This window comes from Panicum virgatum, chromosome 2K, assembly GCF_016808335.1.
Source record: "Panicum virgatum strain AP13 chromosome 2K, P.virgatum_v5, whole genome shotgun sequence".
In the NCBI taxonomy this organism is placed as follows: Eukaryota; Viridiplantae; Streptophyta; class Magnoliopsida; order Poales; family Poaceae; genus Panicum; species Panicum virgatum.
The window spans coordinates 16,301,336-16,325,957 of record NC_053137.1 but is presented as its reverse complement, the minus strand read 5'-3'; the positions used below and the strand labels follow the sequence as shown (position 1 = coordinate 16,325,957).

General features: G+C 46.2%; 1 protein-coding gene and 2 long non-coding RNA genes across 7 annotated transcripts; 1 reads left to right on the top strand and 2 right to left on the bottom strand.

The window, feature by feature from the left end:
* Positions 1 to 2,675: 2,675 nt before the first annotated feature.
* LOC120669118 (CASP-like protein 1D1) lies at positions 2,676 to 4,269 on the top strand. Of its 2 annotated transcripts, none has more exons than XM_039948930.1 (3): positions 2,676 to 3,015; positions 3,153 to 3,279; positions 3,705 to 4,269. In XM_039948930.1, the coding sequence occupies exons 1-3, from the start codon at positions 2,777 to 2,779 to the stop codon at positions 4,041 to 4,043; spliced, it is 705 nt and encodes a 234-aa protein (XP_039804864.1). In that variant the 5' UTR covers positions 2,676 to 2,776; the 3' UTR covers positions 4,044 to 4,269. The 2 variants fall into 2 exon arrangements, with proteins under 2 accessions (XP_039804864.1, XP_039804867.1); XM_039948933.1 differs by having other exon boundaries at positions 3,787 to 4,264.
* Positions 4,270 to 16,428: 12,159 nt separating this feature from the next.
* LOC120669112 lies at positions 16,429 to 19,007 on the bottom strand. Its single transcript, XR_005672668.1, has 3 exons — positions 18,864 to 19,007; positions 17,245 to 18,704; positions 16,429 to 16,766 (listed from the first exon to the last, which is right to left on the bottom strand). It is a non-coding gene; the product is annotated as an uncharacterized LOC120669112 (long non-coding RNA).
* Positions 19,008 to 20,879: 1,872 nt separating this feature from the next.
* LOC120669096 lies at positions 20,880 to 23,151 on the bottom strand. Of its 4 annotated transcripts, XR_005672664.1 has the most exons (5): positions 22,977 to 23,149; positions 21,949 to 22,066; positions 21,531 to 21,812; positions 21,183 to 21,312; positions 20,880 to 21,106 (listed from the first exon to the last, which is right to left on the bottom strand). It is a non-coding gene; the product is annotated as an uncharacterized LOC120669096 (long non-coding RNA). The 4 variants fall into 4 exon arrangements; XR_005672667.1 differs by lacking the exons at positions 20,880 to 21,106; positions 21,183 to 21,312 and adding an exon at positions 22,145 to 22,309 and having other exon boundaries at positions 21,666 to 21,812; positions 21,894 to 22,066; positions 22,972 to 23,151; XR_005672666.1 differs by lacking the exons at positions 20,880 to 21,106; positions 21,183 to 21,312 and adding an exon at positions 22,145 to 22,309 and having other exon boundaries at positions 21,666 to 21,812; positions 21,894 to 22,066; positions 22,977 to 23,150.
* Between the last annotated feature and the right edge of the window lie 1,471 nt (positions 23,152 to 24,622).

The following is a 24,622-nucleotide window of genomic DNA, read 5'->3' as shown; positions in this document are numbered from 1 at the left end:
CGAGCAAAACTAGAACCTTTGGTTTAAACTTTAAACCACCACCTGTCGTCAAGTCAAACCCATCTCGAATTCTTGATAGCAAAAATATTTTAAACTTCGTGCTACTACTAGTATGTACTCCCTCCATTTTAAATTATAGGTCGTTTGACTTTTTTACTTCAAATTTGACCACTCGTTTTATTCAAAAATTTATGCAAAATATCATTTCTTTTGTGTGGGTTGCTTTATCAATACAAGATCTTAAAAAATGACTTAAATTTAGCAATGTTTGTACAAATTTTTTGAATAAGACGAGTGGTCAAGTTTAGAGTAAAAAAAATTAAATAAACTACAATTTGGAACGGAGAAAATAAAATCGTCCTTTAAGTGGAGTCTAGTGACTGAGATATTTTTTTTAAAATAATTTTACATCATGGAGGTCGTACAACTGTACAAGCACGTGCGCCAAGCAGTCAATCAATGCAACGGCGCGTATCCTCGCAGTTTTTCTGAAAGGTTACTTGCTGTGGTTAGGAACGTGTTGAGCTGATTGATCTCCAAACTTCTTGCCCTGAGTCGTCGATGAATTAATTAATTTCCCTGCAATTTACCATTATCGACCGGAGAGAGCCAACTCTAACCGTGAACTTAACTGCTGCAGCCATTCTTGGATAAGGTCGCCAACGAACTGCCGAGTTGGAAGAAGACGGCCATGCAAATTATTCCAGTGGTTGTTATGGCAGCCAGCGATAGCGGTGGCATATTCAACGATGGCAATAAGCAGTCTCTGATCATAATTCCTGCAGCCTTGGTAGTGTTAGTAGTTGGTCGTTATCCGATCATTTACAATGTCAATGGCGCCTTCAATGTTCTGCACGGGCAGCTGGTTTCATCTTGATTCATGATTTTAGGGCATGTTTGGAGGCACTCTACTATACTCCACCAGTTGTAGTCTATTCTATTTGGATATTCTGTAGCTCTACTCTACAGCTCTAAAAGGCCAACCCAGCTCGCCAGCTCAGCAAATCGTCTCGGTGCATATAAACTCCCCTCTGCCCCGCTTGTCAAGTACTTCTTCTACCTCCACTCCACCTTTCCTCTTCCTCCTCCCTGGGTGTGCCCCCGCAGGAGGCGGCGCCGGCGAGGCAGGGGGTTGAGGTGGCAGAGAGCCCCGGCCACGGGCTGCGGCAAGCCCCGCGGGCGGCCTCCTGTTGTTGATTTTTTCTATTTTTTGTTTGAAAGAGTATGAAAAAGGTGTGTAACCAGTAGTAGGTGAGTAATTACCACCAACTCCACTAGCTCCAAAAATACAGAATGCTAAAATTTAGCACCCCTTAGTTCTTTTCTCCATCTAATATTTTGCTTTTATTTTTAAACTTAGCTGAACTTTAACAAGTTGTTAGCCTTTTTGTGGTTCAAGCTCTGTTTTTTGAGCTTATGGCTTTTCACAACAAACTTCTCGCGCAATTTTAAAAAAGCCAAAAGCTTAGAAAAGTTGAGTTCATATGTAAAATTGAAAAGCTCAGTTTTCTGAGGTTTTTGTAGCTTTTAAGTCCACAAAGTAAAAAGCATAATATAAAATTATTATTAGCTTTTTAGAAGATAAAGCCAGCAGCAGCTTTTAATAAAAGCTCCAAAAACAGGAACTCAAATAAACAAGCCCTCAACGCTAGGATCCAAAGTCCAAACATGACCCTGCTCTCCATTTGGGGGAAAGATCTCTACACTTACGGGTCACAAACGCGCAACGCTGCGGCAAATTAAGCCGGCGGAATCGGTCCGCACCACTTGACTAATTAATCCCTATGATGGGACCACCATCCCATAAGTAACAGAGCTGACAAAAGCATACCATTGCACACTTCCCCTCCTCTCCATCTCGATCTGGACCCGTTGCGCTGATCCCCTCGATCGCAAGACGACGTGCGGGTGATCTCCGTCTACTTTCACTCTGTTCAGCTGGCTGGTGGTTGGTGCTAATTTGTTGTAAGAGAAAAGTACTACTGGCTGATTGGTGACTGATGCTAATTTGTATGAGAGAAAAGCACTACTGCTCATTGCCAGCAAAATAGTGTTTGTTATGAACTGACGCCCCTTCTTCCTATTTGCATATCCTCTGTCACCAACGACAGACTAATATAAACTAGTAAACTTCCATGGAAAAAATGGCGAGCTGATCGAGCCTTGTAGCAACTTATTGGTCCCGTACCTTTCGAGCTCCGGTGCGGCCATGGCCGGGCCTGGATGAACGCTTGGTCTCTTGCAGACGCGCGCGCATGCGTCCATCCATGGCCGCCTGACTTTCTCCAGATGTGTGAACAAAAAGCTCGCGCGAAAGCGACGCCGCCGTACGCCAGTCGCCTGCTTGCGTCGTCCAAGCACGGCTAGCTACTAGTAATAGTCCCCTGCACATAATGCTTATCGGCTACGGCATACAATAGCATTGCAGTAGCAGTCACTGCCTCGGTGGTCAGAGCCGGCGACTAGTCCACCCAGCTCCAGGCCCCCTCCAGCTAATGGGAACAAATAAAAAATATTCGTCCACACTACTAGATGTCTGGATCCCGGCCCGGCCGGCACCTATGCGTATCGCAACAAGTTGACGTCGCGTTCTCACGTGCCATCGTGTCGCCGTGTGCCGCTGCCACACCCAGTCCCGGCCGGCCGGCGCGGCTATATAGCAAGCAGCCGTGTGCCGCAGCTCAACAGCCAGCCAAAGCTCGCGACGACCACCGCCCCAGCTCCCCTGTCTGTACCAGGCCCAGCTGCTTGTAGTGTAGCTAGTAGAGACAACGGCATGGCCACCGTGGACGACGTCACGGCGGCGGAGTCCGGCGGCAAGGCGGCCGCGCGCCCCGGTCCGGCGGGCGGCGGGTTCCCCGGCGCGGAGCTGGCGCTGCGGGCGCTCCTGTTCGCGGTGACGCTGGCGGCGCTGGTGGTGGTGGCCACCTCCAAGCAGACGGTGATGGTCCCCGTCCCCGTGCTCCAGGCCGTCGTGCCCATGCCCGCCAAGTTCAACCACTCGCCCGCCCTCATGTCAGTACCCAGCTGCTGCTTCTGCTCGATCAGTTTATTTGCTGCTTGCTTCGTTCGTTGCTGATCACTTGCGCTGATCCCTTCGGTTTCTGACTCTTTTTTGTGTGCTCTCGCTCGCCACGTATGTATGTATGCAGATACCTGCTGGTGGCGCTGTGCGTGACGTGCCTGTACAGCCTGCTGACGGCGCTCGGCTCCCTAAGGCTCATCTCGGGCTCGGCCTCCACCGCCAGGACCCTCTTCATCCTCCTCCTGCTCGATGTGGTGAGCACCTTGCGACCAGCGAACTAATTTTTTTCTTCTTTTTTTGCGGGTTTATTACCAACATAGTAGTAATTCTTCTCCTCCCTAAAATCCTCTATACGGTCTTTCAGAAAAAAAAAACTCTCTAGACCTTTAATTAATTTACAGGCGGTTATAAAGATGCATGTCTCAAACAAAGTGATTTGATTCATAAGATACTCCCTCCGTTTTAAATTATAAGTTGTTTGATTTTTTTGACCTCAAGTTTGACCATCTGTTTTATTAAAAAATTTGTGTAAAATATCTTTTTTTTGTTATGACTTGTTTTATCAATATAAGATCTTTAAGAACATTTTAAAATTTGACTATGTTTGTATAAATTTTTTGAATAAAACGAGTGGTCAAAGTTGGGATAAAAAAGTTAAACGACTTGCAATTTGAAACAGAGGGACACAGGGAGTACGTATGTAGTGGCGACCCCAAGGTCAACTGTACATCTTTTAAAGCTTATCGAAAACCTGCTGGCAGTTCTACGCGGCGGTGATGGCTTCGGCGACCGGCACGGGGGGCGGCGTGGCTTGGATCGGGATCAAGGGCAACTCGCACACCCGGTGGAACAAGATCTGCAACACCTACAGCAAGTTCTGCCGCCACATCGGCAGCTCCGTCATCCTCGCCCTCGTCGCCTCCATCATCCTCGTCCTCCTCGCCGCCCTCAACGCCTACTCCCTCTACCGCCGCAGCCGCTGATGATCCATCAGGACATCGCCGGCCGGGGACGATGACCACTGCTCGACGATCGAATCCATTCCATGGTGCTGTCCAGTGTGCGTGTGTATTTCCCGTTGGCATCCATGATCAGGGCATCATGACATGTACGCGATGATGAGTGACATCTAGTGACGTCTAGTAATGAGGGTTTCGTGTGTACATACATACCATGGACACGGCATTACCAACATATATACCCAACTATGAAAAAGGTGCATTCATGATGCTATGGAAACCAAACACTAGCTATATATCGGGTAAATTAAAGAGTGGTTCCTCTCCAGCGCTGGAGAGGATTTCACGGGCCACGATGCCCCTCGGACGGCTCTCCCTGTTGCAGAGGCGAGGGGCTTTCCTTTCTTTGGAAAAGACTTGGACTTGTAGCGTGGGGCCTCTCAGCTCGTGTCACACGCTGCTCAGATGGGACTTATAGGATTCGTCACTCGTTTAGTCAAAATGGTCGTACAACCTACGGAGTAGTAGAGCTCTAAAGAACAGTTGAACTGGTGTCAATTGTTGTGGTTCATAGACCAGGAACGATGGGCTGGGCCCGTAGGGAATAGGGAGAGCTAGCGCAGCACACCTACTGTTTTCTGCATGTGCCGGCCTTCTACTAACTACTCCCTCCATCCTAAAAAAACCCTCTAGGATTCAAATTTTGTCTTAAAAAATAAGTCGTCTTATCATATTTAAAAGTACATGTGCATCTAAGAATCGATTAGTACCAAATATAGGTAATAAATTAGATAAATATGGTTATTTTACCTTCTTGTTAATTTGTCACGAAATTTCTAGAATGACTTATTTTTTTAGAATGGAGGGAGTAGGTTCGCCAAATGGTGGGCCTAAGCTGAATATAGCCCCACATATAGCGATAAAATTGCCGATGAGCCATGTATTTAAATATAAAAAGAGCGGAGAGGCTGGTGGGTAAGGTCATGATTTGCCGCTAGGAAATTGAGTGTCATCCTCAATCCTCCTTGCAGCATAGCGGGCTAAAGCCTGGCTGGTGAAAGCCCGTAGTTGGGAACCAACAGCGCGGGAGTTCGACTCCCAGCTTGCACCAAAAAAATTCTCTGGCCTATCCCATATCCAAAGCATAGTAGGAGTCCGGCCTTTCTCACAGGAGACGGACCACTATGTATGAGTGAGGTAGGGGTTCGAGAGTTTTCTTGACCTGTATGAGAAGGTCTTCTTCTAATACAGTGTCGTGGGGATGGTCTTCCCTCGCAGGTCGAGTTTTTTTTGTTCTCCTTGTAGCATCTTAGAACACCAGACTATATATTTTCACCACATCATATACCACTAGGTAAATCCTTTCAGAAAAAAAGCACTAAGTAAAAGTCTACTCATATAATACTGTAGTTATAGATGTGGACCAAATCATTAAAATCTAGCCCACTTTATTCTCATAAGAATTCTAGGAACTTTTGCATCAGATGGCTGTAAAAAAACAACAGATCGCTTCTTTTCTCTCCTATCTTACTCTTTTCTCAAACACATCACAAATCTGAAGTTATAATTTTTACAGCCCGTCTATCTCAGTCCTCACCTTATAATATTTGCTCATACCAGAGTGTCCAGTCCGGTCAAAACTGTGCCTTGCCGGCATGGCACCTCATCTGTTTGCGCATGTGCTCTGCTGCGCTATGATGCTCTGCTCCGTAGCGCATGCACCCCAGTCCTCGCTCTCTCCGCAAATGTTAAGACCGTCTCTTGGAGCAATTTTGTGAGGCTATATCATCCTATCGTGGCTGGGAGCGTTCGTACTACCTGTCTTCGTCCTACTCCTACTGCAAGCGCCAAGATAAGTCCTCCCTCTTCCTTATCTATCCCCTGCTTCAGCATCCTGTTCGTCTTGCCGCAGCATTCGAAAACCATAACAATATTTCTTATTTGTTTCTCTCTCTCTCTTTTTTCCACCTGGTTCCTTCACTTCCCCAGCTTAGAACGTGTACATAAGATAGTTTCATAAATTTATCAATTTCACCGTACTTATGTTGAAATAGATATTGCTAATAAAAAAATGTTTTTTACTGCCAATAGAAAATCGTTGATGGGGCGCGCAAAGCGCGCGTTACGTTCTAGTGAAAACTAAAACGCCATGCGAAGTCAACTAACTGGAGCAGCCGGTTGATCGAGAAGTCGGAGTGGCCGTTGCTTCAGCGGATTGCGAGGACTGGACGCTGGGCGTAGCCGAGGACGGCCGGGATCCTCTTTAGCGGCAGCAGCTGTCGCAACGACGACGCCATGTCGATCGATCTCTCGCCTTGTATCGTCGCGCTTCTTGTTCTCGATCTCCTGGGTGCGTGCCCTCTGCCCAAACAGAGACAAATAAAGTTATTCTCTTTTTCTCCGTTGTTTGCGATCAACGACTCGCCTGACCTGCACACGATACATATATAACTATATAACAAGAGGACGATCTTAATACGACCCCTCGGTCAGATCCGGGACAGCGAGACTGCTTATAGACATAAAATGTTCTAGAGTAAGAAATAGCTCATGGATGTATCTTACTTCTTTTGTAACTACTCGAATAGGCGTAGAACGAACTGCAATGCAAAGGAAACTATCTGATTGTGTTGTAGTAGGACTACAACCGTACTCGGTTAGGACTTTCCATGTAATCCTGTCCCCCCTGATATATAAGGGCGGGCTAGGACCCCCTCCAAATAATCATCAACACCTAAGACAATACAAACCACACAGGACATAGGGTATTCCGCAAACTCGCGGCCCGAACCTGTCTAAATCTTTGTGTTCCTTGTACCATCGAGTTCCAGAGCAGTCGATCCCTAACTACAAACCTTACTGTTAAGGGTATCCCTGAGCAGGCTTGGCGATAAACACCGACAGCTGGCGCGCCAGGTACGTGATTCGGCGAGTTCACCAACAAATTCGATGGCCGGATCAAGCAACGCCAACAGCGTGCCAGAAGGCACGACTTTCGTTTTCGGTTCTTGGGCTTGCACGGCTGATGGAACGGGAGGCTTTTCTAGCCACCTTGTCACGCCTAACTCGCCTAAATCAAAAACCCGCTCCCAACTCGCCGGCATCCGCGAGTCCGCGGATCTCGACGAGAAAAGAGCTCCACCCGAACTCGACTCGGACAACCCAGGAAACGTGACAACTCAAAACGAACTTTTGGTTTGGTCGAGTTCGACACAAATTCTGATTCCGAAAAGCCTTACTTTTCCAAAACTCTTAGAAAATACCTGGCTCATCTAAAGACAATCAAACGCCCTAAGATAAAAAAACTCAGAACTACTCGCCGGAGTGGATGAAGTTTCACGATCGATAGAGGGCTGCATCAAACTTGCAGAAACCGCTCTCAGCCCATCTGCGCAACAGCAGAACCCTAACGCACTAAACCCGTCGCAGAAGAGGTCGGGCGACTTGCTCTCAGGGATCGATCGGGTAAATTCAAAGCTTGCTAACTGCATTAAGGTGGCTGAAAGCACTCTGCAAGACAAAGAGCAGAAATCGGGAGGAGGAATCTGCGAGGGAGCTGGTGAGACAAACCCCCGGCTTGTTCGGATGGGACCGTCTATCTCCAGGATACCTCAGAGCCCTTCACCGAAACCTGCTCACACTCGGACTCCGAAACCAATCGAGTCCAAGTTCGATCAGGACTTTGATCGTTTCATGAACGGTCTCGAGAACTTTGAACCATTTGACGACCTTGAAGAGTGGTAAGACAATATCGAGCTGTTCATGGACGCCATGGACAAACCAACCGAGCATGCCGACGCTCTTTGGGAACTGGCCAAGCTTAAAAAAGGAAAAGCCAAGGCCCCAGAACAATCCAGCGACTCAATCTATAATAAACCTTGGATTAAGGAGCCTGAGGGGCTAACTCCTACTCAATCATTGCTACACTGGATGAACGAGAACGCCCTCCGTGTAGAGATGGGCATACCGCTTCTCGCTCACCCAAAGCATAAATACTCAAAAATTGGTGGGCTCGACTCCGAATCCGAGTACTCCTCCGACCCGGAGGAACAACTGGACGACCTAATCCAGTATAGTAAACAAGTCGAGTCCAACTCGGCTAAGAACCTCAAGTCCGATCAGGACTACCTCCCTAACCTGATTATATATGCAACGCCGCAAGGACGGACAGTGCATCTCAGGAAAGCACAAGATCCCAACGCCTCCGGCTCACAGCCAGCGGATCTGCCCTACCAACAGAGCACTCCTCTAGACCCATCCTCAGGCAAACAAGACCAAGAAATTTAAGATCTTTGCCATGAAATCCTCATGGTTCGTATCGCCAAAAAACCTGAGGGTGATCCCACGGAGCGTCTTAATCTTGACGACTACAATTCTGATGATTTCGATGAGTACCTTTCCGACAATATGGAAACTACTTCTTCTACAATCACAGAAGCCCAAGCTACCACCAATAAGGATCCACCTGCTCCTCCTCCTCCTCCAGCGGTGACCGTCACCGTCCAACTGGACGAGCAGAATCCAGCAGAAGACCTCTACGAACATCATCGCCAGCTCAACCAGAAGATGGCGTTCAGGCGTCAGCGCCTCACTAACACCCTACAAGAACAGCAAGGCGACAACTACGACTATTCCAACTACGACCTCCGCAGTGTGATCAATGTTGGGCGTGACGCGCGCAACATCATCATCTCAAGGAGAAAGGAACGGGAGGAAGTTGAGGCATACAACTCTTCTTCCAACTACCGCATTCCACCAAGGGCTTCCGCTCCCTTCAAGAAGCACAAGCCGGCAACCATCAGTACCCGCCCTCAGGGTAAACCACGCACCTAGCATCAAGGTGAATCGTCTCAGAGCGGAAACATGATCAACAAAGCACTGCTACGTAAGTACTTTATCCACCCAAAGAGCTCACATGATCTTCCAGTGTGACTCACTCCGCAAGGCCCTTGGGGCACCTCTCCTGAAGGAGACACCACCGATAAATCTAGTTGACCTCTGCATCGACTAGTTCTACCTCGAATTTAGTCGACCATCATATCGACTAAGTTCCTTTTTCGAATAAATTTTATCCAGTCATGCCATTGCTCACGTCTAACGAGCAAGGGGTAGGTCTTAAGAGTCAGAGTCTGTCACTTTACAACTATCGTAATTTCGACAAATCCAAACAAAGTTGTTTTTTCATATATCGACTACTTGGCTCTCGCTCACACGACCAGTACCCCATCTCGAAAGCCGTGCTCGGCTCGAGCAGCTATCGAGCGGTTTTTATGGTTCATACTTGAGTGCTTTTTGGGCATTTACGTCTTGGGCAACCCGACGGGGTTCATACCTAACAGTTCTGTCCTAAAAGACACTCTAGTCCTCTGGTAGGACACCCTATTCGCCCCGCCCGAGTAGGTTTTGGATACTCTTTTGGCACCTTCATCTTGGGCAACCCGACGGGGTTAGTACCTAACAGACTTGCCCTAAGAGTTAATCCAGTCCTTGGTTAAAAGGACACCCTACTTGTCTTGCTCGAGTAGGTTTTGGATATCTTTCTGACATTTACGTCTTGAGCAACCCGACGGGGTTCGTACCTAACAGTTCTGTCTTAAAGATTACTCCAGTTCCTAGTTAAAGGGACACCTTACTCGCCTTGCTCGAGTAAGCTTTGGATATCCTTTCGACATTTACATCTTGGGCAACCCGACGGGGTTCGTACCTAACAGTTCTGTCTTAAAGATTACTCCAGTTCCTAGTTAAAGGGACACCTTACTCGCCTCGCTCGAGTAAGCTTTGGATATCCTTTCGACATTTACGTCTTGGGCAACCTGACGGGGTTCGTACCTAACAGCTCTGTCTTAAAGATTACTCCAGTTCCTAGTTAAAGGGACACCTTACTCGCCTCGCTCGAGTAAACTTTGGATATCCTTTCGACATTTACGTCTTGGGCAACCCGACGGGGTTCGCACCTAATAGTTCTGTCTTAAGGATTACTCCAGTCCTTGGTTAAAGGGCACCCTACTCGCTGGCTCGAGTAGGTCTTGGATACTCTTTCGGTACCTTCATCTTGGACAACTCGACGGGGTTAGTACCTAACAGACTTGCCTAAAAGTTACTCCAGTCCTCAGGTAGGACACCTTACTCGCTCTGCTCGAGTAAGTTTGGGATGTTTCTAGAATATTCACATCTTGGTTAACTCGACGGAGTTCAATCCTAATAGTCCTATTCCAGAAACCAATCCAGTCCATTAAAGGACATACTACTCGATACAATCGAGTAGTTTGGGCCATTTTCGTAAACAGCTGCATACTATCTGGGTAACCAAACAAGGTCTATCCTAAATGGTCAACTACGAAAATCTCTTAAGGAGCACGGGTAAGTTCATGATACTCTAAAATAAGGGGACACAAGTTTCCTGCTTGCTTAGTTTACTATAGGAATCTCCGCTACGGAGCCTTTTTGCCTCGAGTACTTACGAGTACTACTCGCTTGCTCGAGATACAAAAAGAACTGTTTTCCCTTAGTACTCTGAGTAGTTGTCGAGAGCTGACTGTCCTCTTATCTATCAAGAAACCCCTTATACCTCCTAGATACTCTAAATGAGATCTCCCCCCGATTTGGACAACAAAGTCCACAATAGCTACGCGCTAATAAAACATTTCCTTTGAAAAGGAAACCCATACTAAGCTACGGCTTTGAACACCCCCATAGTGCTATTCCCACTTGGTTAATCCCGAGGGATTCAATCCTAACTAGTTAGCACCATGGTTTCGGAACCATACAGATTCAATTCTATTCGAGAATGCCTCCCGAGGCACTTACGGATACAATGCATCGTATCTACTGTTATAACTGAGTGGGCGTGATGCCGCCTACACTCAGAACCCTCGAGTGCAGCTACTCGACACAACAAAGGTCTCCATAATCCTACCTCCAAGTACTTAACATTACACAAATATCCAACATTTGTTCAAAGGGCTTCTGGCTCACACGCCAATTTGATTACAAGATAAGCTTAAGGAGACTCTGCCCTACTCAAGGCTTCTACGATCTGATCAGCCACCCCGGAGGTTTCTGCTAAATACTCATGGAACTGACCTTCCGTACAGTCAGCCTTGGCACCTTGTCCAAGGGCGTCCAGACGAGTGGTTGGCCAATAAGACTTCACCAGCCCAAGCACGTGACCTACGTACTGACGGGTGATGTCGGAGACAAACCTCTCGAAGGCTCCTGGAACCCTGCGAAGCCTCCCAGCCAGCGTGAGCGGCTCGTCTCCATCCTCTTGTGGGATATCCATGGCCTCCGCCACCTCCAGGGCGGCATCTCTGACTCCACGAGTTCTCGCTGCATCGAGTCTCGAGACTCTGACAAAGTCTTGAGTTGTTGTAGCACCGTTACTACCTCACGGTCAGAGTCCTCCTTGATCTTCCTAAGCCTCTCTATTTCATCTGCGTTGCGGTACATAAAAATCTTTAAATCCAGTACCAAGCTTTCCTAAATCTCTAGAGATTTGGCACAAGCTGTGTACTCGATGGAAAGAAAATATAAACACTAAGCAGATCTACTAGTCGAGTGCATATTAAATGCTAAAGACTAACCTTTTTTAGATTGGAAAAGCTTCTTCAGCTTCTCCTCAAGAGCAGTCTTCTCAGACAAGAGCGTTTTAACCCTCTCTTTGAGAGCATTTAGCTCTGTCTCATCTGGAGACTGGACACTCATTCGTCCCAGTGCTTCCTGCAAAATAAAAAGATCAGAATACTACTCGATCTACTCAAAAAGTACTCAAAGTATTCGACTACTTACTTCTAGCAGCTTGACAGCTAGGTCCACATTCTCTCTTGGCAAATTGCTTCCCGATGTGACCTGGGAAGCACTCGCCACCACCTCTGTAACAACCCTCTTGGGCACTTCTTCAATTTTTCCTACAGTATTCCCTGTGACTTGGGAATCTAAAGGAAGAACATGTTACTTAAATTACAATAAAGGCAAATAAAAGGATACTTTTCCTACAAGGCACTACAAGCTTACCTGCAGGGGTCTCCGCAGGCTGTTTATTATCGCCTCCCTCAGGAAGCTTCTTGCCTTCTCCTTCTTCCGGAAGCTTGCTGCTTCCACCACCTTCCGGGATCTCCTCGTTGGCCCTCTCCGAATGGGGTAAAGGAGAATCTAGAAGCATGTAGTCAACCATAGCCTCCGCATCACGAGCACTCATATGGGGAGTACTCGGGGGCTTCCCCCAGCTCCAGCTAAGAAGCCGAGTGGCTCTCAGCCCCCACGTCCTCACCAAGGACCGCACCTCTGCAAAGACAAAGTAGTTACAAACTACTAGATTCAGGACAGATCCTACATATACAAGTTCTAAAGAACTTATGCAGGAGCTCTTATGAGGGCAAACCCCTTGACGCCAAATTTGCGGGCAGGCTTCGTGATCACAGCCAGCTTACCCGCATCGACGGTCTTATTTATATCGAAACTACTCGCTGAAGAAGTAGTTCCGATCCCACTTGATGGGTCCACTATGGTGGAGGGGACAGTTTGTACCACCGCAGTATCATCCCCAGATAATAAAGTCCGTGGCATCTTAACCGCCGGACTTAGAAAAGCAAAAACACGAATCAAGACTTGCGAATCGACAACTAGAAAGTACTCGATTGCAAATATAACTAGCTATTCACCTGTCGCTAGTAGTTTTGGAGGAGCTGCTATGCTTCCTCGCCACTGACCGAGTACTCCTCAGGCGCTCGGTCTGGGCATCAGAACTTGGAGGGGGGCTATGCTCCCCATCACTCCTTTCTCCAGATGCTGCCTCATCTGCACAATCAAGTCTGGACATCAGTACTGTTTATATGAAACTTCATATGAGTATACTAAGATTTGATTAACAGATCGAGGAAATTGGAAGAACAAAAGGGTGAATAAATGCCTGGTAGTGAAGGACTACTCTTAAAACGATCCACGTCCTCCTACAGAAAGCAAATCCTATCAGATTTACACTATGATAAAGTACTCGATTTCTACGTATCAACTACTCTTATCGAGTACCAGCTTTGGTGGATTCGCAGCAGAAAATGTACCAGGAACAACTGGGATTTTCTTTACATTCTTCAGAAGTCATTGCACTCGACTAAAAACTACATCATTCGAGATCTCTTCCTCCGAGTATCTCGATGGATCAGTTGTCCCTTGGTACTGAAATCCAAGCGATTCCCGAGCCTGTAATGGCTGGATCCTTCACTTCATCCAGTCAAACATGATTGCTTCCCCAGTCAACATATTTTGCCTTAGAACGGCAATTCGCTCGAGAAGTTGGGGGATCTGACTCTCGTCGACTGGTTATTTATTCCATTCATGCCACTGAATTGGAGCGCCTGGAGTATGTAATTGATGCAAAGCTTCCTAATCGGTTCTCGATAAAGAACCACTTGGCCTTCCACTCGATTACTTTATTGCTAAGTTTATAAGAAATATATTCTCTATCTTTCCATTGCCTAAGTTGGAGGCCCGCACCTCCTACTACATCTAAAACAAAGGAGTCGGGTTGCGGCTTCAAATGGAAAAGGTAGCAGAAGAGTTCAAAATGGGGCTCGATGCCCAGAAAAGTTTCGCATAAATGCACGATGATGGACATATGAACAAAGGAATTTGGGGTCAGATGATGCAACTGGATCCTGTAGTAGCGCAGGAGCCCAGAAAAGAAAGAAGAACAAGAAAACCCCAATCCTCGTTCCAAGTATGAGGTGAAAGCAACAACTTCCCCCGTATTTTCATATGGATGATCCGAACCCAAGGCAGGACACCATTGGATAATTGATCTGGGAACTAAAAGACCTTGCGACACTAGAGATTCCAAATCAGATTGGGAACACTTACTGATGTTCCACTCCTCATCGCGGGTTGGCTCCGCAGCCGCACCCTTCCCCTTGATCGATTTCTTGGGTGCCATCCGAAAATCCACAGATCACTTCACGCGCATAAACTGGTGGAAACCCTAAGAGGAGGATGGGGAACGACAAGGAACATGAACTTTGGATCTGGGAGCTTGAGAGCGGAAAGGCAGATCTAAAGCAGTAAAAACTAGTGGCGGCCGGTGGGGTAAAACCTAAGTCACCTTTTCATTTTATAATGACAGTGGCAAACATGGTAAAAACACCCAACAGGCTAACAGTCCGTTGTAAATTGAGGAAAAAACGGGATTTAAAAGAGACTTTCCTTTTTTTCTGAGATTACATTCTAGAAAAAAAAACACTCACATCCCTAGTCGACTACTCGACATTCCTTTCCATACATGGGATTACATTCCAGAATAAGGAAAAGTACTCGACTCAGTACAACTACTCGATATTATAACTCGAGTACTTCTTTCTACTTTTACAAACGACTCGGGTTTGCATGCATAACGCCTAGATCTCTTGAGAGCTTCTAGTCGATGCCTGCTGCAGCTAGATCGGCCCGAGGCCGTGATAAAGTATAAACTTGTTATTTCCATTTAGGGAATAATGATACTCGTATTCTGGGAGAAAGTTTTAAGAGCATGGAGGCAGATTACAGTAATCACCTCGCAAGTCCTCTTGTAGGATCTTGCAGAGAAATTTCTCCTTCTCCCTGAACACTTTGTAACAAGATTAAGTCTCCCTACCAGAGATGCAGTTCCTGGGCACCTAGAAACAGGCAACCCCAAGGATGTGACACAACAAGACTCAACCCAGGAACCCCAAACCTGCCTCATTGGAATATGCAAGGACATGATCTCCAGCATGGATCCGATGAGAACATTGGGGATGCAGAAGGAGGCAGCAGAGACTTCTCTTGCTACTCGCAAGTTCTCTTCTACTCGGCTACGAAGAGCTCGGGGGCTTGTCAGACCCGGGGCAGCGGGACTGCTTATAGACATAGAATGTTCTAGAATAAGTGATAGCTCATGGATGTACCTTACCTTTTTTGTAACTACTCGAATAGGCGTAGAACTAGCTGCAGTACAAAGAAAACTACCCGATTGTGTTGTAGTAGGACTCCAACTGTATTCGGCTAGGACTTTCCATGTAACCCTGTCTCCCCGGATATATAAGGGCGGACAGGGACCCCCTCCAAACAATCATCAACACCTAAGGCAATACAAACCATACATGACGTAGGGTATTACGCAAACTCGCGGCCCGAACCTGTCTAAATCTTTGTGTTCCTTGTACCATCGAGTTCCAAAGCAGTCGATCCCTACCTACAAACTTTACTGCTAAGGGTATCCCTGAGCAGGCTTGGCGGTAAACACAGGCACCCTCAGATTATATAAGATTATATAAGGTCGGGTAGGAATTCCTCCAAAATCTCATACAATTATCTAAGGGAATACAACACATGACATAGGGTATTACGCTCCGGCGGCCTGAACCTGTCTAAATTCGTGTGTTCCTTGCACCATCGCGTTCTGATCTTAGCGAGTCCCTGCCTACAATCAACCTTTTCGGGGTATCTCTCGGAGAGCTTGTCAGCTAAACACCGACATAAGGAGTACACATGAAAACTTATGTGAAACCTTCTCAATTTTTTACCATAGCCTCCACGTATGAAATCATGATATCATGACAAATTTTATAATTTTTAAACTTTGTTGCTTTTTATTAAATTTTAAAATGATCGGGCCACACGTTGGAGGGCATGATTCATGAGCAACATCTTCAAATTTTTCTTCCATTTTCTGGAAACGGTCTAACATTGGACTTCATGATGTGAATATCATTTTTTGCTTCATTATTACACTATTAAAAATACTTGTAATGCAAGTTTGACTTGTTCCCCAAAAATCATTTTCAAGAAATAAAATAGTTAAATATAGCAAAAGGACCGAAAAAATACTAAAATTTAATTTAGAGTCACACGTACAATATGTTGATACCAAAAACATTTGCAAGGGCAGAATCAACATTTTCTCAACACCTTTGCCGTGTGCGTGAGCCAAGGCACACGACAAAGAATAAGAACACACGACAAAACTTGCCCCTCTTGATGCACACGGCAAAAGATCACGCCCCTCGGCAAATTGAGCATTTTGCCATGTATCAGCTATTTGCAATGTGTCTTGTTGCCCAGCACACGTCAAATAGAGAAGTTTGCCGTGTGTCAGCTATGTGTCAGCTATTTGCCGTGTATCTTGTCGCCCAGCACACAGTAAATAGAGAAGATTGCTGTGTGTCTTATAGTTGCCGTGTATTATCTTTGTCCTACGCATGACAAAAGTTCTAATTGCGAATCGTGTTTTGTTTGCCGTGTGTTTTCCATTTGACACACGACAAACACGATCTTTGCCGCGTGCGCGATATTCCGCACACGACAAAGTCCTAGTCACACAGCAACCTTGCCGTTTCCCGTAGTGAATGATGGTTTCGTATGTATACCATGGAAACGGGCATTGCCAATGGCAAAGTACTCATCGACAATCCACAGGCCGGTGTCATGACACAGTCATATTTAATAGTAATCAATCAATTATAAGAGAGTACGTAATGATCATGCAACATGCATGATAATCTACATATACATCCAACTGAAAGAAAAGTACGTATACATGCTGCTACAAAACTAAACACGCACTATACATATAATATGAAAACTAATTAATAAATGTCTACTAATTGAACCAGCCAATAATCGATCCAGAATATAATCAAGAGTGGCGGCTAGCTTAATCTCTCCAGCGAAACGTGAGGGGAGGGTGCCGCTCGATAGACCACGGCCGGGATGCCTATTAAGGTCCAGAAGAACACAGGAAACAAGAGATCCCACAGGTCCGCTCGTGCGTGGACCTGCAAGCAATTTAAGCAAGCAAGCGCACACGGAATTAATCAGATTGTAAGCAAAAAGTTATAGCAAATTGCATAATACAGTAATAATAACACTTACCCGACGCGAATTGGCTTGTAGTCCAATAGTAGGACGGTCCAGTGGGACGCTACCCACCAGGGTTCAAATCCTGGTGCTCGCATTTTTTCCTGGGATTTTTCTAGGATTTATCGGTAATACACGTTAAGTGGTAAGCGACGTTTACGTCGACGACGAGACGCACGACGAGGCGCCAGTGGTGACTCCAGGAATTTTCAGATCTACCGGTGCTCAGTCCTTCGGAGGTGCTCATAGGGATAGGGTTTGCGTACGTGTATTCATAGAGTGTGAGTGTGCGTGCGTGTTGTGAGCGTCTTCGTTGTACTGTGTGATTAAAAAAAATAACGCTTACCCGACAGGATGCGCGTCCGACTTCACCATCTCACCATGCCTCCAGCTTACCCGACAGGATGCGCGTCCGACTTCACCATCTCACCATGCCTCCAGTGATACATCCCACTTCCAGGAGAGGTCCGAGTCAAGGGCGGCGCCGCCTTGTACGCGTTGCTGCTGCTCGCGCCGCCGGTCGTAAAGGTCCGGAGGCCGACGGGGGCGGCGGGAGGTGGCGGCGGCGCTGGACGCCGGGCGTAGCCGAGGACGGCCGGGATCCTCTTTAGCGGCAGCAGCTGTCGCAACGAAGACGCCATGTCGATCGATCTCTCGCCCCTGTATCGTCGCGCTTATTGTTCTCGATGTCCTGGATGGTGGAAGCGTGCCCTCTGCCCAAAGGGAGACAGTTGTTCTCTGGTTCTCCGTTGTTTGTGATCAACACGACTCGCCTGCCCTGTACAAGATCCACATGTCTCTATTTCTATCTCTTTCTCTATCTCTATCTCTCTCTGTATATCTATTTTATTTCTAAAGCAAACCATGTTTTCTTGGTCCGTTAATCTGAATCTTAATCGGAGTCCGGATAAATCAATTTGAATCCTTATCGGAATTCTGATCGGAACACGCACACGGAATTAATCAGATAAATCGTGCGCCATGGGCCATGGCTACACACGTTACGCAAAGATATTACGCAATAATGGACCAACAAATTGAAAACAAAAAGATGGTAGGCGAAGGACTCTAAGAAATTGTGTAATGCTTACCTGACAGAAAGGAAATCGAGTTTACCATCTTGATGTGCCTCCAGAAAACACTCCATCGGAACTGGTTGAAAAGGACCAACTAGTACTAGTACTATGGGTATAGTCTTTGTCACATGTTACTTGAAATTTTCAAGCGAAATACATGCGTTTGCGGTGGCCGGGATTCAAACTCGCGATTTTTTGTCTCACGCGTATCTCCCTTACCATCTCACCTACATAGTATTTGTGATTGAGAGGAAGATACTTTCTTTTGTGCAACCCGTGGAAGACCCTTAGTACCATATCAGATGGTGTTACCACTCAGTACTAAAGGGCTCCATAGGTTCTGTCCACCACAAAGGGCTCCATATAAACTAGACCTGGTACTTTTTCTACTAGACAGTACTATTACGTAGTTTATAAACTAGAATGTATACTCTATGAGTCATATGTAGGTGTTGCACATCAAGAGAATAAAGTGAGCATTTAGTCTTCCCTATATATCATGCATGTGAGGGTCAAAAGCAAGATCGCTTAGTTCAGGAGGTTGGAAATATTATTTCTAACGGCCTTACGCTTAGCAATTGAAACAACAAGTCTAAATGCATCGCCAAGATCAATCCGGACATAAGAACGAAAATAGCAACATTTTGGAGTTGGGATACAACCCACTCCAGAAATAATCACTGCTATACGCGCTAAAAAAACATCTAGAAACTAACACTTACCAAGGAGGGCATTCACTCGGCTTCATTTTGTTCACTCTCAGGCTCTACTGCAACAGCACTGTAAGCATCAGAAGATAACAAGTATGAGAACCACTGCATCCGATGGACTAAACCCTAACCCACTCAAAAACCGCAACAGATCCATGCTAAACCCTACCATGTTCTGGTCTGACTACAAACAACAACACACGTGGGGTGGGATAGTATCGGTCCTTACCTCAGATTAGTGGTGGAGGAGGAGCACCGACGACCTTCAAGCATCATGGGCGCTGCCGCCGCCGCCAGGGAAGAGGAGAACAGGAGAGGGAGGGGATGCGGGCTAGGTCAAAGCGGGCTGGGCGGGAGTGTGGGAGGTAAAAGGATAAGGCGAGGGTAGATGGGTCATTTCGCGCGGGCTGTACACGCCGTTCGGCTGACGTGGGCCGCCATGTTGATGATTTTGGCAAAAGATGAACCAATCTTTTTAGTGGTAAATATATAGGGTCATTTCTAAAGCTAGTATTTGGATATTTTGACTGTTCGTAAGAGTAGCAAAAGATTAACGGAAAAGCTACACGGAGGGCTCTCGATTTAGGATAAATCGAGAGCCCCCTGTTACTTCTACCAGTAGATGGCTAGGTAATTTCACAGAGACAAGAAAGTAACAACAAAGAGAAGAAAGTAACAAAATAAAATCAACAACTCCGGCGACGGGATTCGGGGTTCCATGAGGGCGGTTGGTGGGCGGGACGGACGGCGGCGGACGCCGCCGGCCGCGGGCGGTGGTCGAGGCTGGCGGGGTTAGGTATTTGGGGTTTCTGGGTTGTAGGTGGGGGTTCCATGGCCGACGGGTATAGAGGGATGGCCGGGGGAGGCCGCCGGCCCGGCGGTGGTGGTGGGTTGAGGGCGGCGAGGCCGGCGGCGATGGCGCCGCCGGGCGAGTGGTGGGGGAGGCCGGTTGGGCGGTGCCGGCGGCGGGGGCATTTGTGGAGGAGGACGGGGTGGCGGAGGGGAAGAGGAAGGGGAAGGGGGAGGGGGTGGAGAGGGCGGCACTCGCCGGCGTCGGAGATGACGCCGGTGAGATGGGCGGCGGGTCGAGGGCGGGATCGGGCGGCAGGGTGGTCCTGTGTCATGAATGGCGCGAGCTAGCGGCTGGGGTTGAGGGGTGGTGGCTCCGGCGGCGGTGCCGCCGCCGGAGCCGGTCGGATGGTGGCGGCGGGGGCGAGAGATGTGAAGCAGCGAGGCGAGGAAGCTCTTGGTCTGCGGGGTAGCGGGTTCAGGGAGGAAGAAGATGGAATGCAGTGGGGCCCACGCAAGATTTTTTGTGGTGGGGGGTTCTCGCGATCAGGGTTTTCCTAACCGACTGTTTGGACCGAACCGGCGCCCACCGGTTCCGGTTTACCGAACCGGTTTGACCGGTTACCGGTAGAAACCGCTCAAATTCAAATTTGAATTCAAAAAACTCAGTTCAACTGGTTCGTACCGGTATACCGGCCGGTTAGACCGGTTTACCGGCCGGTTTGACCGGTTTGAATTCAAATCCAAATTTAAAATCGCATGTGTAATCGGTATACCGGCCGGTTTGACCGGTTTACCAAGTGGGCCTTAATAGGCCGTCTCATATTTTTCCTTTTTTTGTTTTAACTTTAAATGCCCGAAAAGTATGTTAAACGAATGAATTTTTGAGAAAATTTGACACCATTAGATTCGTCGCACCTTGAAGTATTTTTTGAATTTTTTTGAGAATTTTTCATTTTTTTGAATTCAAATTTAAATTTTGAATTTGGGCCGATTTACTACCAGCCCAAACCGGAACCGGACCGGACCGATTTGACCAGTTACCGGTCAAACCGGACCGGTTCCCAATGGTTAAGGGAACCTGCTTGCGATACGCTATATGGAGAGAGCTCTTGCTCTAGTTGCCTCCAAAGATTAAATATCCCACCTGCCTGCACTGCCGGCCTGTGTGCTGTTTTTTTTAGGGGAATCTGCGTGCTGCTGCCCTGCTTCGCACGCAAGCAGTGCATGGGCCGTCCGCGCGCCCCGCGAGCCGGCCTACGTGCTGCTGCTGCCACGCACTGCCGAGCTGGGCTGCCAGCAGCCAACGTGCTGCTGGCTTGCTGCCGGGCCTGCAGCAGAGCGAGCTGCCTGCCTCCCGCGCACCAGACCGAGCCTGCCTTCGCGTGAGGCGAGTAGGAACGAAACAGGTCGGAAACGAATGGAAAAAATACTGTAAGGCCTCGTTCGGCAGCCCTGTTTTCAAGCCAGGCCTGGATTAAATCATTCCACTTGGTTTCACTCAAACCTGGATTCCTGACCGGGAATCAAACCTGCTGCTTATTTGTTTGTTCGGCAGCAATGGATACAAAGTGCTCTAACACTACAAGCTAGGATACAAGTTTGATCAGTATTCTCGATCCATACAATTTTCAGCAGACCCAACATCAACCTGAGACTATCCACAGTATACGGGAAAAGTCCCTGCAAAATATGAAAGATATAATCAGTGCATTCGCAAAAGAACAGAACGACTCATATGCTTAAATGCTGTGAGTACCACTAACATGAAGACAAAATCAGCCCTAGCATTTCTTCACCTCCAAGATAATTTGACTAACAGATCATATCATCATATCCATTGTTGAAAGATCAATCACCCTGCCAACAACAGGCCTTTGCTCATGAACCTGCAGGATCTTTTAGTTAAGACCGTCCACAGTGGAAGGAGCAAATGAAGGAGCAAATACACTGTTTGATACTGTAGACGTACTGTTTGGCACTGTAGACAGAGAGGGCGTGGGAAACGAGGAGGGAGCAAATTTGCTCTTGCTCCCTCCGCTGTGGTCAGCCTTAAAAGAGAGTTTACTCTAGAATGACATCAAGTTAAATACCATAGAACACTTACAGTGGCACAACTGTTTCCCAGCGATTTTGGCACTTGTTGCTTCAAAGATAGGAACAGGGATGGGTAATTGGCATTACCACATTCATTTTGTTTGCTCGATGGAACCTTCTCAGCCAAAGATATGCCAAATATGCTCATCAATGTACTGCATATTCCTTGCTTCACATGACTGAGAAGTAGCAACAGCAGCACTGTCACGAGTTCTATAGCCCAATAATTCTTGACCTTGCAAGACCTTGTGGAATTGGACAAATTCAGCAAAATCAGGACGACCACTTCCACCTACCAAAAAAGAAAATAGAACTCATGAAGATCAATACATAATCATCAAGTAAACAGTTTTGCTGGGTGTGGAGAACATACTTGAAACTAGGTAGACTGGATTGACATGGTGAAGACATGGTTTCAGTCTCTTCACCTTTGGTGCAGACAGATGGTTCTTCAAACTGAACTAGTCAGCTCAACCTCCTCAGCTCAACCTCCCAAGGAGAAATCCTGTTTGGTCGATGGAAATCTACATCATCATCCGATCTGACCTGCACATAGAATATTTGGGGTATTAAAGATATGTAAGGTCATCATTTTTGTTATGCAGCAATTTGAAACTGCCTTACTAGAGAAAATATTGTCTCCCCACAATGATTACTTTTGGAGCATGCCTTCTTTCCATAGCATCATCACTCTCATATCTCAGTTTGAACCTCAACCCAGAAGAAAATGGTTGACTGAAGCTCTTCATGAACTTCGAATATGATATAATGAATTCACATTGACTTAATCTACAAGGTTTTTCAAAGCAGTAATTGCCATCAGGACTGGAATTGTTCCTAGATAAAAAGGCAAGCCTAGGCTTGCAGCAAATCTTATGGGTATTTACGGTTCTTTTTTCAACATGTTTACACTTTTTAACTCTCCCCATCGAGGCCAAGAAGGTAACAAAAAACACACAAGAAATACATAGAAATTTACCAGCCTACTTGTCAGCATAACATTTAAAAACATTCTTACTTTCAGCTTGAAAGTGTTCAAAATATAAGTATCATCATCAATTAGCATATCCAAAATATAAGGAGTAATATCACTTAACTTTGGATTCCGGTAAAGACAATGAATTACTTAGATAAATTAAGTATGGAAAATGGGTTACATTTAGAAAGGAACGCAAATAAAAGTGCCTTTATTTCATCTGATAGGCATCACGCAAAACAAGCCATTAGTGTACTTGGTAGCATGATTAAACAATACTGTAGGCAAATTACTCGAGCAGATCAAACAGCTCATCCGCCACGCCCCTGCCACGGTACTTGTACCAGCGGCTGGCGCCCCCACCAGGGGCCTCCGCGGTTGGCGCCGCCGGCAATCAGCAACGACAGGGATCCAAAAACACGAGCAAGACCGGATCTAAATCGAGAGAACATGGGAAGGAAGAGAAAGGTAGCACCTTACCGGCGAGAAGAGCGAGAAGGCACCGGAGGTGGTGGTGCCGCGCCGTGACACCGTCGCCTCCTGCGCCGCGAGGAGCCCCGCCTCTCGAGACGCGCCGCCAGGATGCCGCTCGCCTTGAGCCCTGCACTCCGCCTGGATCGATTCCAGGACCCTTGAGGTCTGGATCGATTCCAAGCGGAAGACGGTGGGGAACGGCCTGTACTGGCCCGTTTTCATTCCGGACCGGGCCTAAACGAATAACGATTTCGGGGCGAACCTGATTTTGAACCGGGCCACTTCATTCCGGCCGGATTGAAGACCATTCCGGGCCGTTCCGGGCCTTACCGAACGAGCCCTAACCGTTTTTGTTTTCATATTTTTATTGTTATGATGTATTTGGCCATTGCTCAGCCATGAATCTGTCAGCTGAGTTACGAGAAACAATGAAGTTGAAAATATGTGTGAATCGTAAATAGGGCATTTTAAATTATGGTAGAGGCAATTCATCTGTTATCATGAAGGTGAAAAATTTCAGCAGTTGGTGATTCATTTGATACAAAAACAATCAAAGCAAGTCAAGATAAGAATTGGTACAAGAGGAGGCAACAATATATAAGTTTTTATGCTTAATAACATACAAAAGCTAGTAAGGTTGGCGGTAAGGCATCAATTCCATTGCAACATTCATTGATGTTTCCCATTACATCCAAGGTTCTAAATAGCCGGATATAACCACTACTATAACCTATGGAAGAGGAGAAAGGTAGAATATTTATCTCTTAGCTTTAAAGACTAAATCCAATAATAGCCGGCTATATCCCGCTATTGCTGCTAAATTAAGGTTTATTTACCTAGCTAAATCATATAATTAACCTATATTTATTGTTAATCTAAATTTGAACTTTGTCATTTACAAAATTTAGTATTTCGTCAATGATGTAACAAGGAAATGAAATCCAAGAGTACTTCAGTATATAAAATTTTCTTGATTTCATATTTATATGAAAAATTACTCATAGATTTATGCATGATGTTGATGTAGAAATGCATAATTATGAGAAGCTTCTAGAAGATTAGAGAGTATATATGAACCATGGTTACCATGCTTCATGGTGAAGTATGGACTACTCTAGAAATTAGATATTTATATGGTTATATAATTATGAGAAAAAAATCTAAAATTAGATATTTTATAAAAAAGCGAGTAGAAGATGAATATATGGCAAAATCATATGAGCCATGGAGTCCTACAATAGGGGTGCTTCCCCCCTATATTGCCATAACATGAGATAAAAGGTCTTAATTAGAAGATGACAAGATTGCCATGTAGTGTAGTAGTGTTATGGTATGATAGCTACATAAAAAGTGCAAGGGTCTTGTGTTGTATTCAGTTATGGTGAATAAAGAGTTGAGTTCCCGTATAGAGTTAGTTAGAGTCGCCAATTTCTTCACATATTGTATTTATAGAACCCCTAAATTGGTTAAATAGGTTACAACTCGCTATAGCCTTTCTTAGCCTATACAATTAACACCAGCCGCTAAATGCTTTAGCCCACTATTTTAAACACAGATTCAAACTCACTCATACTTCTTATTACAACAACTGACTCACGTTAGTAATAGATAACCAGGAATAACAAAGGAAAGAGACCAGTAATCAATAGATG